This window comes from Salvelinus alpinus, chromosome 4 (assembly GCF_045679555.1).
Source record: "Salvelinus alpinus chromosome 4, SLU_Salpinus.1, whole genome shotgun sequence".
Lineage (NCBI taxonomy): Eukaryota > Metazoa > Chordata > Actinopteri > Salmoniformes > Salmonidae > Salvelinus > Salvelinus alpinus.
In genome coordinates this window covers 69,139,790-69,152,855 of record NC_092089.1, presented here as the reverse complement: position 1 = coordinate 69,152,855, position 13,066 = coordinate 69,139,790, and the positions used below count along the sequence as shown (strand labels likewise).

The 13,066-nt window shown below is 40.7% G+C and overlaps 2 protein-coding genes across 4 annotated transcripts; one reads left to right on the top strand and one right to left on the bottom strand.

Moving 5' to 3' along the window:
• The first annotated feature begins 2,794 nt into the window (after window positions 1-2,794).
• LOC139574268 (fos-related antigen 1-like) lies at window positions 2,795-8,598 on the top strand. 3 transcript variants are annotated; one of them, XM_071398683.1, is made up of 6 exons: window positions 2,795-2,984; window positions 3,234-3,512; window positions 4,066-4,365; window positions 4,791-5,048; window positions 7,029-7,136; window positions 7,302-8,598. In XM_071398683.1, the coding sequence occupies exons 3-6, from the start codon at window positions 4,234-4,236 to the stop codon at window positions 7,860-7,862; spliced, it is 1,059 nt and encodes a 352-aa protein (XP_071254784.1). In that variant the 5' UTR covers window positions 2,795-2,984; window positions 3,234-3,512; window positions 4,066-4,233; the 3' UTR covers window positions 7,863-8,598. The 3 variants fall into 3 exon arrangements, with proteins under 3 accessions (XP_071254784.1, XP_071254785.1, XP_071254786.1); XM_071398684.1 differs by having other exon boundaries at window positions 2,855-2,984; window positions 3,234-3,502; XM_071398685.1 differs by lacking the exons at window positions 2,795-2,984; window positions 3,234-3,512 and adding an exon at window positions 3,861-3,973.
• An 884-nt stretch (window positions 8,599-9,482) lies between these two features.
• On the bottom strand, window positions 9,483-12,540 carry LOC139574269 (coiled-coil domain-containing protein 85B). Its single transcript, XM_071398686.1, has one exon. The coding sequence runs from the start codon at window positions 11,311-11,313 to the stop codon at window positions 10,711-10,713; it is 603 nt and encodes a 200-aa protein (XP_071254787.1). The 5' UTR covers window positions 11,314-12,540; the 3' UTR covers window positions 9,483-10,710.
• Window positions 12,541-13,066: the final 526 nt, after the last annotated feature.

The window sequence follows — 13,066 nt, the reverse complement described above, 5'->3', positions numbered from 1 at the left end:
CACTTTTAAAGAATAGCCAGGCATCATCTACTGACGGGATGAGGTCAATGTCATTCCAGGATACCCCGGCCAGGTCGATTAGAAAGGCTTGCTCGCAGAAGTGATTTAGGGAGCGTTTGACAGTGATGAGTTGATTATTGTGATTACAGTGATTATTGAAGTTAACATTTAAAATACTTAAGGTAAAATATAATTATTTATTTCAGAAATTCGGACATTGATAAAGTTTAAGTATATTTAATTAAACTGCTAATAATGACCCTCATGGAGTCTGTTTCTGACCGTTTGAGCAGACACATGCACATTTGTGGCCTGCTGGAGGTCATTTTGCAGGGCTCTGGCAGTGCTCCTCCTTGCATAAAGGCGGAGGTAGCGGTCCTGCTGCTGGGTTGTTGCCCTCCTACGGCCTCCTCCACGTCTCCTGATGTACTGGCCTGTCTCCTGGTAGCGCCTCCATGCTCTGGACACTACGCTGACAGACACAGCAAACCTTCTTGCCACAGCTCGCATTGATGTGCCATCCTGGATGAGCTGCACTACCTGAGCCACTTGTGTGGGTTGTAGACTCCGTCTCACGCTACCACTAGAGTGAAAGCACCGCCAGCATTCAAAAGTGACCAAAACATCAGCCAGGAAGCATAGGAACTGAGAAGTGGTCTGTGGTCACCACCTGCAGAACCACTCCTTTATTGGGGGTGTCTTGCTAATTGCCTATAATTTCCACCTTTTGTCTATTCCATTTGCACAACAGCATGTGAAATTTATTGTCAATCAGTGTTGCTTCCTAAGTGGACAGTTTGATTTCACAGAAGTGTGATTGACTTGGAGTTACATTGTGTTGTTTAAGTGTTCCCTTTATTTTTTTGAGCAGTGTATATACATTATACAGCCATATAGATATTTATAAAACTATGGCCAAGATCAAGCAGAATCAGCTACTTCCTGATTGTCTATGGTACTAGCAGTACCCTATCTCCTTGAAGAGGTGGATTGTAATCTAGAGCTTGGATATAGAAACAATTTATGTTCAAAGAATGCACTCAAACTACACATTTATCAAGAATTGTTGGCAGCTTGTGCCAAAAGTCAAAACTGTTGAACTGAGGAACATTACTTCAGTTTGACACTGCTTGCTTCAATTAGTTGGCTATTTTCTGCTTCTATGCTTATTTGTCACCTAAGAAAAGTAACAAATATATATAACAAAAAGCCATTGTAAACACAGTGTTGCTTTACATAAAACCAAATTACAGTGCACTATTCATCTGGCTAACTTCTGTTTTATAGAAGGTAGGCCATGTTGTCTTCTGAAAGAAACAGTGACTCATGGTGACTAATTAAATACACTTGGTAACTGTGAAGGTTATTACTTGTAATCTGATACATAATTCAAATAAACAACATATCAACAAAACATTATTTATCAAAGGTACAACAAAAAGACAGGGAAATTACTGATCCATATTAGATGTTAGTGTGTATGGTAGGAGATTGCATGTGTGTGTGTTATGGGGGATTGGATGAGTAGGTGTATGTGATGTGGCATACGAAAAAAACATGAAGACTTAGAAAATGCATCTGGGTGTGTAATGTGCATGGTTGTACGATGTGTACCACTGTAGCTACCTCTGCATGTATATGTAGTCTACGTCTGTGATGCATCAATGATGCATGTCTGAGTCAATTGGTGTGAAAAAAAATCCCGGGCCGGCCAGCATGTTGTGGCATGTCATATAGAGACAGAAACGGTGTGTCATCACGGCATTCCAGAGGCCTTAAGTCATCTTCACCTTCCCCTATATTCTCATTCAACATGAGGTGATGAGGTGTCATTCATATAGTATGCCACAGAGAGAGAAGTGCACGTGTCCCCACAAAAATAAATAATACAGGAAAAGTAAACCTGAAAAGAAGGAAGTGAACGTAATATTAGGTCACTGTGATGCATAAGACAAAAATGCGATGCTTTAGAAATCTGTCGTTCTGCCCCTGAACAAGGCAGTTAACCCACTGTTGCTAGGCCGTCATTGTAAATAAGAATTTGTTCTTAACTGACTTGCCTAGGTAAAGGTTAAATAAAAATAAAATAAATCAAATGTTGTGAAAATCTTTCACTTTCACGCATTGTGATGTTGGTGAGTGCCAAAAACAACAGTAAGAGCAAAATGGCTCAAATGATAAAGACGATGATAAAACAGTCATGATTCACTGTATCTTCAATACATATCAATTTATCACAATGCATGCTGCTAAGTTTTAGCCTTATTCTATATCCTAAGAGACAAGCTGGTATAAATTGCAACTGAATCCTACAGTAGGCTATGTATTGGCTTCGATAATACTCGGTAGTTATTCACAAAAGATGAGTCAACCATGGCGGGAACTCAACCACAATAGAGCCATAAGGGAGAGCAGGGACTGCAGCTGTTCAGTGATATCGCCACTACTAGAGAAACGGTGGCAGTCGCTGCACATTTAGGATTTAAGTATTTTTATGGAAGCTTTTGACAGTAGGCTACATAGAAAACCGCCAGCTACTGACACTGCCAAAGACAGTTGAAACAGATGGAGAAATAATTCACATTCTGCGTTCACACAGGCAAACCAAATTCTGATATTTTTGCCATTAATTGGTATTTTGACCAATCACATCACAGCTTTTCCAGAGCTGATCTGATTGGTCAAAAGACCAATTAGTGAAAACGCCTGTCTAAACGCAGCCAAAGTGTCATTCGGCTGACTGACCTCCTTCAGGCACCGTTCCCTAGATTTATGTGGTCAAGAAAAAGAAAGTGGATGCAAAGTATGGGGCAGAAACTTGTAGATTTCAAAGAGGGCGTGGTTTCCGCTTCTGTTATGGGTTAGCTGACAACATCACCAAAACGATACGCACAGTTTCAATTGGGCAGATGTCCGTGAGTTGTTGTGATTCTGGATTGCCAGATAGCTACCAACAATGACAAGAAACTACCATGTGGGGAATCGTACGTGAGGCATTTAAACCGGTTTAAGCTTGTTCTTGATACCACGTTTTGATTTTAGGTGTTTTGACTGATTTAATGTCTGCTAATATGGCTAAAATTCGCACGCTAGCTAACCAACAACTAACAATGTATTTGAGACAAGTGGTCATTGTGCAAACGTCTTTTTATGTTTTCATTAAACATTGGAGACGAAATCTATAGTTTACATGTTGTCACATCTAAGCCAACCCCATCTGTTTTGCTCCATAGTTTTGTAGGTTCAGGAGCTGAAGAAATTCGTATTGGCCCCTAAGACCTTCACAAACTTTTACAGATGCACAATTTAGAGCGTCCTGTCCATAGTAAGGCAACTGCACCGCCCGCAACCGCAGGGCTCTCCAGTGGGTGGCGCGGTCAGCCCAACGCATCACCGGGGGACACATACAGCACCCGATGTCACAGGAAGGCGAAAAATATCATGAAGGACATCAACCAACCGAGTCACGGCCTGTTCACCCCTCTATCATCCAGAAGGCGAGGTCAGTACAGGTGCGTGAAAGCTGGGACCGAGACTGGAAAACAGCTTCTACTGTATTTTAGTCAATGTCACAACGACATTGCTCATCCTAATATTTCTTAATTCCATTATTTTACTTTTAGATTTGTGTGTATTGTTGTGAATTGTTAGATACTACTGCACTCTTGGAGCTAGGAACACAAGCCTTTCGCTACACCCGCAATAACATCTGCTAAATATGTGTATGTGACCAATACAATTTGATTTGATTTAAACAACCAAACTGTCAATGAGGATTCCCGGGAACACTTGCTGGAGGAAACTCACCATATATGGCCAAATACGTCATTAGCACGTGGTCAGTTACACGCCGAAAACCAGACAACACCATTTCCAGTAATTTGGGAGGGGCGTGGAGAAACTATAGTATTGGTTTGGGCTTTTATAATTCTACGATCACTCTATACTTTTCAGTCCAACTGGAATGATCAATGTAAGTAAGGAGTAATTTACATTTATTTGAGCGAATTTAGTCATATACAAGAACAAGCTTTTCATTAGCAGTTTCCTTCTTCCCCTTTTCAGGTTACATATTTTCGGATCCTACCAACTTCCCGCAATAAGGAGGGTTTCCCCAAGGTTTGAATACTGAACGTGACACTACTCGAACGCTTCATTCACTTCACCGCTTGCTCTTCATAAAACTCCTCTGGATTACTTTGCACTCATCGGGATAGCAGTTCACCATCAAAGATGTACCGGAACTTTGGGGACATGGGCCGCGGAGGCAGCTCTACGTACCCCAACAGCGACTCTGGGCCCCCACACACCGCATCGAGCGCTGTATCCCAGGACACCAGCACTTCAACCACTCAACAACATCAGGTAGGGGGCACACATGGGCTATGTTGATAAACTTTAATAAGAGTAATACATTATAAAATGTTTAAAGTTTCCCCCCGATATTTATATTGCTTAATAGTATTAATTGCAGAATATATTAATAATAGAGTAGTAATGGAATAATAATGACATAATGTAGTAGGCTAATAATTGTATTATAGCCATGGTGTAAGTCTGATTACCATTGTCTGATTGTGGGCTTATGTTGAATTGATACACGTGATGGATGTATTTAACCATTAATTCTCAGTCTATCAAAACTGTTGCCTTTATGTCCTGATACATCCATGTCAAATATCTGGTTCAAAATAATAGTTTTGCTTTAAATCCTTCTGCTTGTCAATCTCTTTACGCTAATCTCGCTCTCTTTTGCTCTCATTCTTTTTTTTTGCTCTCGCTCTCTTCAGAAGTTCACTGTGGCAGGAGGCAGTCAGTTTGTTCCCAGTCTCAACGACATCACTTCCAACCAAGACCTCCAGTGGTTGGTCCAGCCCTCCCTCATCGGTCCAGCTGGCCCCTCATGGCCTCCACGTCCTCCTTGCCCACCTGTAGCAGGAATGAGGTCCTTCAACCCCTCAGCTTCCCAACCACACCTTTACAGACCAGGGGTTATAAGGGCTGCGGCAAGTTCCGGAAGCACGACCAGACGCAGGAACGATGAACATGTAAGAATATGTTTTATCTTTAGCCAGCAGAGTGTAAAACTCTTAATTCAAAAGGTAGGTAGGCATTGTGCCAGAATGTCGGTGGATATTTGACCAAAATGCAGATGAATCGTAAGGTCACTTATCACAACATGCATTTCGAAGAGGTGGTTGTCTTTGAAGAGGTATAGTTTAGTAGGCCCAAGTGCTGAGTGATTAGTACTTTTTGAAGTTGGTTCGGATTCAGTTCGATTATAAAACAAAATCTCATGTTTTGTGTGGGCTGAATGCTTTAACACTGAATAAACCAGTTAATAAAAGTCCCATGATGGTTGTGACTGCCCATTACGGCTTATCACTTATTAATCATCATTTATTCACATAACTTTACTTTAATATACTTTAATAAAATATTTGTTTTATTTGAAGACTTGATTATTTCATTCTGAGTCATCTCATCTCTAGAGCTGCTGCCTATGCTGTGACAAAATCACTATTTTAATAGTTCTTCGAAATAAATAAGGCATACTTTGACTGCTGAATACCAACTATCAATCACTTAGATCAAGGTTTCCCAAACTCGGGCCCTGACTTAAATCATGTATTTTCAAGCTCGCAAAGCAACTGCTTTCTAGCCCCCTCGATCGCGCATTCTCTCTTCTGTCTCCATGTCTGCTCCACTCAGACCAGACAAGTTTAAGCAGGAGCACAATGGATTATGGTCATTCTAGTTAATTACAACATTTTCTGAGCTAAACTGTAGAATATTGGCCTGGTGGAAACGACACCTCCCTACATCGGACAGTTAAGGCTTCATCTGATTTATCTCTACAGAAACCGCACATCCAGCTCACAGAAAAAAAACGAACAAAATGGAATTCAAATAATTGAACTGACTTCCGTCAATTAGTTCTTTAAAAAAAATATACTTTTTGGTTAATCGCTCTGCACTAGTAGACCCTTTTCCGTGTAGTTGTCTTATTAATAATGCTACACTGGATACAGAGAGGCTTAGAATTCCAGTGCTTCGTTGGGACTGAGAGGGGCATGGAAAATGGCAACTAGAGACTTCACAGAGGTGTAGAGACGGATGGCTGAGTCGGTGTCAGTAGTGAGTAATATCCTGTAGTGTCTGTGACTGACTTATACTTCTGACATGGCAGTGAGACATTACCACACACCCATTCTGTCTGATAGGATGAAAAATGAAATTACAGAAACAAATATTCCTGAAAATTTGGAAATTCCAGATGATGCCGAGGTTGACCACATCTGTTTTGGTTGACACCTAGGCCTATGTACTTTGGAACAGCTATGTACACTGACCTGCTTTATAATTGTTTGAGAAATGCCGCTCATTTGACGTTAGTGACTTAATAGGCTAAGTGCTAGAAAATATGAGAGTTTTTATCAGCCTGTTTTGATTTTGAGACAAAATATATCTGACGTGCGGGTTCACAAAATGTAAGACGGCAACACATCAAGTAATTATCAAATTGCTTAACTACTACTAGTAGTATGTTTTTGTTTTCCTTGAGGGTATATGCTTTTTATACCCGTTGGCTATCATTTACACTTCCAGAATGTGTGGTTGATTGAGCATGATGGGATGGGAAATGGGCTATCATGTGACTCAGTGGGGCAAGTCATATGACTCATACCTGAGTCACAACGGGGGTCTGAGTGAATCATCATAATACAGGGGCGGGAAAAATTGGATGAACAGAAACAAATAACTGGACAAAATGTTAAATTAAATTGGAGGAAGGGCGTGACAAAAGGCTCAGATGTTACAAAATGCCGTTGTGAAAGTTTGAATGTAGTGACTCAGTTTATACACAAGGTGGTAGTATTTCACAACTAAACACATTTTAGTGATCTGCTATTTAGTGCAGTCCCCTTCAATTGAGTTGAGCTAGATGTCTTTCAAGTTCTAGTACATTTTTGTCAAACTTATTGGTACTTTTTTCATAGTCATCAAATGTCTTTCTCTCACTTTAGTTGTCCCCAGAGGAGTTGGCAAGACGCAGAATAAGGAGGGAGCGTAACAAACAGGCAGCTGCCAAGTGTCGTAACCGCCGACGTGAGCTGACAGACACGCTGCAAAGCGTAAGTTTAATTTGAAGAGGCTTATTAACATATTTCTTAACGTTTTGTAAATCATATCACCCGTTTATAAGACACTCACATTTAATGTTTTAACTACTGGGTTTTTGTGCCAATTGGAAAAATAAATAGATTGACAATACAACCCTAACCTTTTCTCTTTCTTAGGAGACAGACGAGTTGGAAGTTAAAAAGTCCCATCTGCAGAAGGAGATTGCTCAACTACAGAAGGACAAAGAAAAGCTAGAGTTGGTCATAGAGGCCCACCGTCCCATTTGCAAGATCCAGGACTCTGACTCGGATTCTGACCCGAGCTCAGGGCTTCCCTCATTAGGAATTAAAATCGAGCCTGTGGACCTACCACGGTCCTCAGTAAAGAGCCAATCAAAGATTAAGAAGCCCAAACCCCAAATTATTATCCCTGCTCGTCCTGTGACATCCTTTACCGTCCCCATAGAATCTGAGTCCCTTCACACCCCAATTCTTATTTCTACTCCATCTCTTACTCCTTTCATGGCTAGTCTGGTCTTCAGTTATCCCTCTGGCTCTCTAGACTCCAGTTCCACTAGTTCATCCCAGGCTCTACCGCCTCTGCCATCTTCCTCTCAACAGGATGTGGCCCAGCAGTCTCGAAACCCCCAGCCCTGTAGTATTGCCCATCGCCGTAGCAGCAGCAGTGGGGACCAATCAGATCACTCCCTAAACTCCCCTACCATCTTCACACTGTGATTTAACGGGCCTCCATGTTGGGAAAGACTGAGTGACAACACTGACGGTTATGAAGATGACGACGATTATGACAACGACATGGGTGACCTACAAAAGCTAACACACTGACACTCACAAGGCATTATGGTGACGCAAACGACTCATATTTAAAGGATTGTATTGTTACACTATTTTTTTTGTTTTCCCTGATGCATTTAACTTCTGACTAACTACGGTATATGTGTTATGCTCAAAACCCAAGAGGTAGAATTGTGCAAATGTTCAAACAAAAATGCATCAACTTTGTGCACTTTGTCAATAATGGTGATATTTTTGCATTTGAAATGTAGCAACCACATCAATTTACTGAAGCCTTACATGTTCTGTATGAACACTGGCCTTTATTACCTGTAACAACATGCTAATAAACACGTTGGTTTTGTTTTAGGATAATCATACGTGCATGCCAAGTGGTAATCTTTCTCATGTATGCTATCTTTTATGTAAAAAATGTATACATATTGTATCTTTAATACAATCGAATTTATTTCATTTATGCAAAACCGCATTATTCTGGGAACATTTTCAAGACAACTAAGGCAGGACCATGGGAGTAAATATAGAATATATATATATAGACATGTATTTGATCGTGTAGTGTATATTTTTGATAATGTGTCTCTTTTGACTGTGGGTTTAGTGGGCAGTTTGATGTGATCTTACAAAGCTGTACAATAAAAGAGACTATAAAGACAAAGTTATGGATGTTGATTTGGTGGTGATCAAGTATGTTTGATAACATACTGACACAAATATCACATTGTCAAGTCCAAGCAAATTCTATGCTTTAAAATAGTACAAAAGGGTTAAAGAATATTCCTTAATGTTAAACCAATTAGTTAGTTGTTCCATTTTGAATAGGTCCTGTTTCCTGCTTGATGTTGCTGCCTAGCAACCTTACAGAAGGGAGTAATGGATGCTGGGGAGGAAAGGGAGTGGAAAACTGTCCATCCTCTCTGGTTGTCCTTGTAAAAGGCAAAGAACTGTATCACTGGCACATACAAACAGATGAAAAGAACACAAATTAACATTTCAGATGTGCCAAGTATAAAAGATAACGAGCAAGAAGAAAATGAGGTCACAATGACACATCTTGGTTTGATTGAATGGGAAAACATGTTTACAGTAAGAGGGAGTCCAGGAAAGTAGAGGAGTAGATCATAATGAGTCTAGTAAATGGAGATCTGTTTACCATGACCCTGATTCCTGAACACAAGAGTTCTCTTGTTACTGTACTTCTCGCAAATGAAGTGAGTCACTCACTCACATGGGGCCCAGAGAGCATATGATAAATATAGGGGTTAGAAGAGAGAGTGCAGTGCCTATGTGTGTTCCTCACTGTCAAAGGAGCTCTCTGTGTTTCACTAAGTTGATGAAAGTGTTAGTGTCCACTCCAGATCTCCTTGCTGTGCAAACAGGTTCAACAAGAAAACTGATGAATATCCACAATGTCAGGCTGTATGACATGGACAGAAACATCAATCAACTGCAGTCTGGGACAAACAGATCACGAGATCAATCAATCACTCACGTTACACCATGTAAAATTGTCTTCCTGCACACACAAAGGTCACAATACGATTGAGTGTCTCAGCCAGTGTATTTAAAGGTCTTCAATGCAATACGAGCAGCCCACCAATTAAAGCCAAAAAAGCAAATGTTATCCAATCCAGGACCATGTTCTAGATGCACAAAACAGAAATGTGTATTCACTAATGAAGTAATACTAATAGGTCAAGTTAATGAAGACAATGAGAGAGTAGCTCTACAGAATTACCACAAAACATGAGTTATATTGGAATCCTGACTACTGGCAACTTATACAGAAAATGTGAAGCAGTTATAATAATCATAACAATAATAAAGAAATAAAAAGTGTCTTGCCTAGTCGCCAGCATCTATAAATCCATCATCTTGTAAACTCCAGTCTAGACCTACCAGTTTGATACAAAAGTGGCTGGTTGAGAACTGCCTGGGCAGTTCAGTTCTGAGTGAGTTCAGTTCATAGGTGCAGGTGTAAGACTCAAACCAGCGGTGCCATATTTAGTGTATTGTACAGCCTAAATGACTGTAGCACACTATGTCTCTCGTGCAATTTCAGTGTAAAACTGAAGGGCAGCCAAGACAGCGCTGATAATACATAATTTCATTGTTAGTTTGAGATTTCATACACACAGCACTCCAATCCTGACCTGAGGGACTGAATGCATAATCTACATGATTTAAATGTTATTTAAAGGTCTCTCACAAAAAAACTCATCCTTCAAATTTTCAATGGTTTTGGATATCATGTACTAGTATGGCTCAAATCTGTGTTGAGATATGAATCTACAGGGATCCATGCTTTGTCCAGTGCAATACGGTGAAAAGTAGTCCACTGCCAGTGCATGAGATAACATCCTAACTCATCCTCCCTTCCAACAACACCTCTAATGTTAACCATATACAGTCTCAATCACTGAAAAGAGAAAAACCGACAAGATTGGTCGAAAAGTGTCTAATGTCTCTGTAGGGCTGTCAATCTTTCCAGGAAAAAGCATTTTTATTTTCTCTTCAGGATTCTTTTTCAAGTTTTCGTGACGACAGCAGCAGGTGCTGAAGGCACACCTGACCGGCTGCCATTCTGGAGATGTTGCTGTATTTCGTGTAATATGCTATCTTCTTAAAAGAATCCCAACAAAGTGTGTGTTCTAGCAAAGAATGCTGTAAACAATTATATTCCTACAATGTCAACATATTTCCTCGACCCATATTTCGCTGTATCGTGCTTTTTCACTAATCAGTGAACGTATCCAGCTCTGTTCCATCTTCAGTCATCAGGTGAGCAAACCAGGTGGAGCTGGTCCGGACTACCAACGCTCCCAGTGCTTGAACTTCCATCCCCCAGGTCTCGGGACACCATGCACGGCAGGTTGAGCTCAGTGGATCCACCGGGACTGGAGTCACTCCTGCTGACACACTCCTCCTCCAGGACCAGACAGAGCTCTTTCAGGTCCAGATTCTCCTTCACTAATCCGTCTTGCATGCGCTCTAGGTCGGACAGTTTTTTCAAGTAGCCGCCCAGATCCTCACGCATCACTTTGGCTGCGTGGTGACCGAACAGCTGCCATTCCCGGGCCAGTTTATTCACCTTTAGTCGGTCATCGTCAAGAAAACAGCACAAGTCGCGCAGTTCTGTGTTTTCTTCCTGGAGACGCTGGTTGATGGTTTTCAGCTCCCTGATCTCAACCAGGTGGCCTTGTAATTGTTTGTTGACTTCTTTTATCAGCCGACCACGCTGGATAAGAGCAGAGATCTTTTCAGACTCCTCTTTACGCAGTCGCCTCACCAGCTCTTCTTTAGAGCAGGCGAGTAAATCCTCGTCAGACATCTTTGACAACTCTCTGTTGTAAATCTCACTGTCACTCCCCATATTGTTTTAGCTGATTGTAATACAATAACCTGAGGAAAAAATGCCTTTCCTGATTACAGGCAGTTGAGGGTAAAATAACTGTAGCCTTTAATTCCTGGGATGCTCTACAATGGGGCATGTATAGCAAGCTTTTTAGTCTGCCCTGAATTGTGACTATCAACTGTCTCTTTCCCACCGTTGAAGCAAATGTAGGCCAACAGCAATTCTTGGCTTTGCCTATGGATAAAGGGAACAGTGCACATGCTTCACATGATCAAATTGACGTTTTTCTATGAGCTATAAAATGCCCCGAACAAGGTCGCTATTGCTATAAAAAAAAAAAAAAAGCAACAATGGCAATATTTGTTCTATCAAATGTCAATCAATCACTCTCAAATCTCACATGATAATCTGTGATTAGAGGCCTTTATGAAACAAGTATGCATTACTGTCTGTCCCGTTTCCCCTTTCTTTTCCTTGGTTACCGTCGGCAGGGTGAGCTTTTCATGCTGCTTCAATCCGTTATTTCGTTTTTATTGTAGCTGGCTCGTAATCCTATATCGCAAAACCTTGGACAAAGATATGACAATGTTCTTTCACTGAGATCTTCAAGTCTTATCAGAAAAGACTTGCGGAAGAGCATCTGCGTTCGTTGTCCGAGTAAATGTTGTATTCCCTCTGTTCGGAGGATTTGTTAATGGCATAACATTCATTCCTTTTGATTATGAAACTATGAGAGGCAGTCATTTGAAATTCACCATAGAAAAACAAACAAACCATAAGGCTTTGAAGTCACTCAAAAAAATATGAATCCAGACTCATGCTTGTCCTATTGCGCGGTGTGTGGAGGATAACAATGTCCGCCTTCTTCACTGTCACTTATCAAACGGATGTCTCCTCTCTCTCAAACTCGGTTTTTCTCTCCACTCTGTGAATTTCAGAAAATGACGCCCATTTAAAAATAATGTGATTGTCCTTTTTACTCTCCCCTCACATAAAAAGTAATAGAAGTGTCAAATCATCATCCATAGGCGAGGCTTATCAAAACAACATGGATAAACACAATAAAAATGTACGAAATCGATACAGACCACTTCTTTGGAAGAGATGCTCGGCTTAACATTGAAGATAAAAATATACAGTACATTGAAGTAAAAAAACGCTGACTATTATCCTACAGTATGTATATGAGCATTCAAATCTGGTTGTCTGATTGCGGTTGTGAAGGAGGCGCTGTAGGAATGCCCCCTCTTCTGAAGCCGTCTCCCCCTTTCCCTTTCCGTTTGGTTTTCCTTTACGGTAAAAGAATAGCTTACGTATTGTGTCCAGTGGAAAGAAATTACATCACACATGCAATTTGAGTGCATGTGTTTATAGGCATACTCATTTTCTTTAGTCTGTAGCCTATCACATTTCTGTTCAAATCTATGTATAGACCTAATCTATAAAATACACACAAAAAATAGGCTATATATCATTGTATCTTTTTAGTCTATCGTTTTGTTAATATACATTTTTTAAAGACTTCCTGCACTCTGCACCCCCCAAGCTTTGGCCCTCACACACACACACACACACACACACACACACACACACACACACACACACACACACACACACACACACACACACACACACACACACACACACACACACACACACACACACACACCAGCATCACACTTTGACGCATAACAAGAAGTGTAGCACAGTTACAGTGTACACAGTTTCATATACACAGACTGAAAGTGTGACAAATGGCTTTTCTATGGTT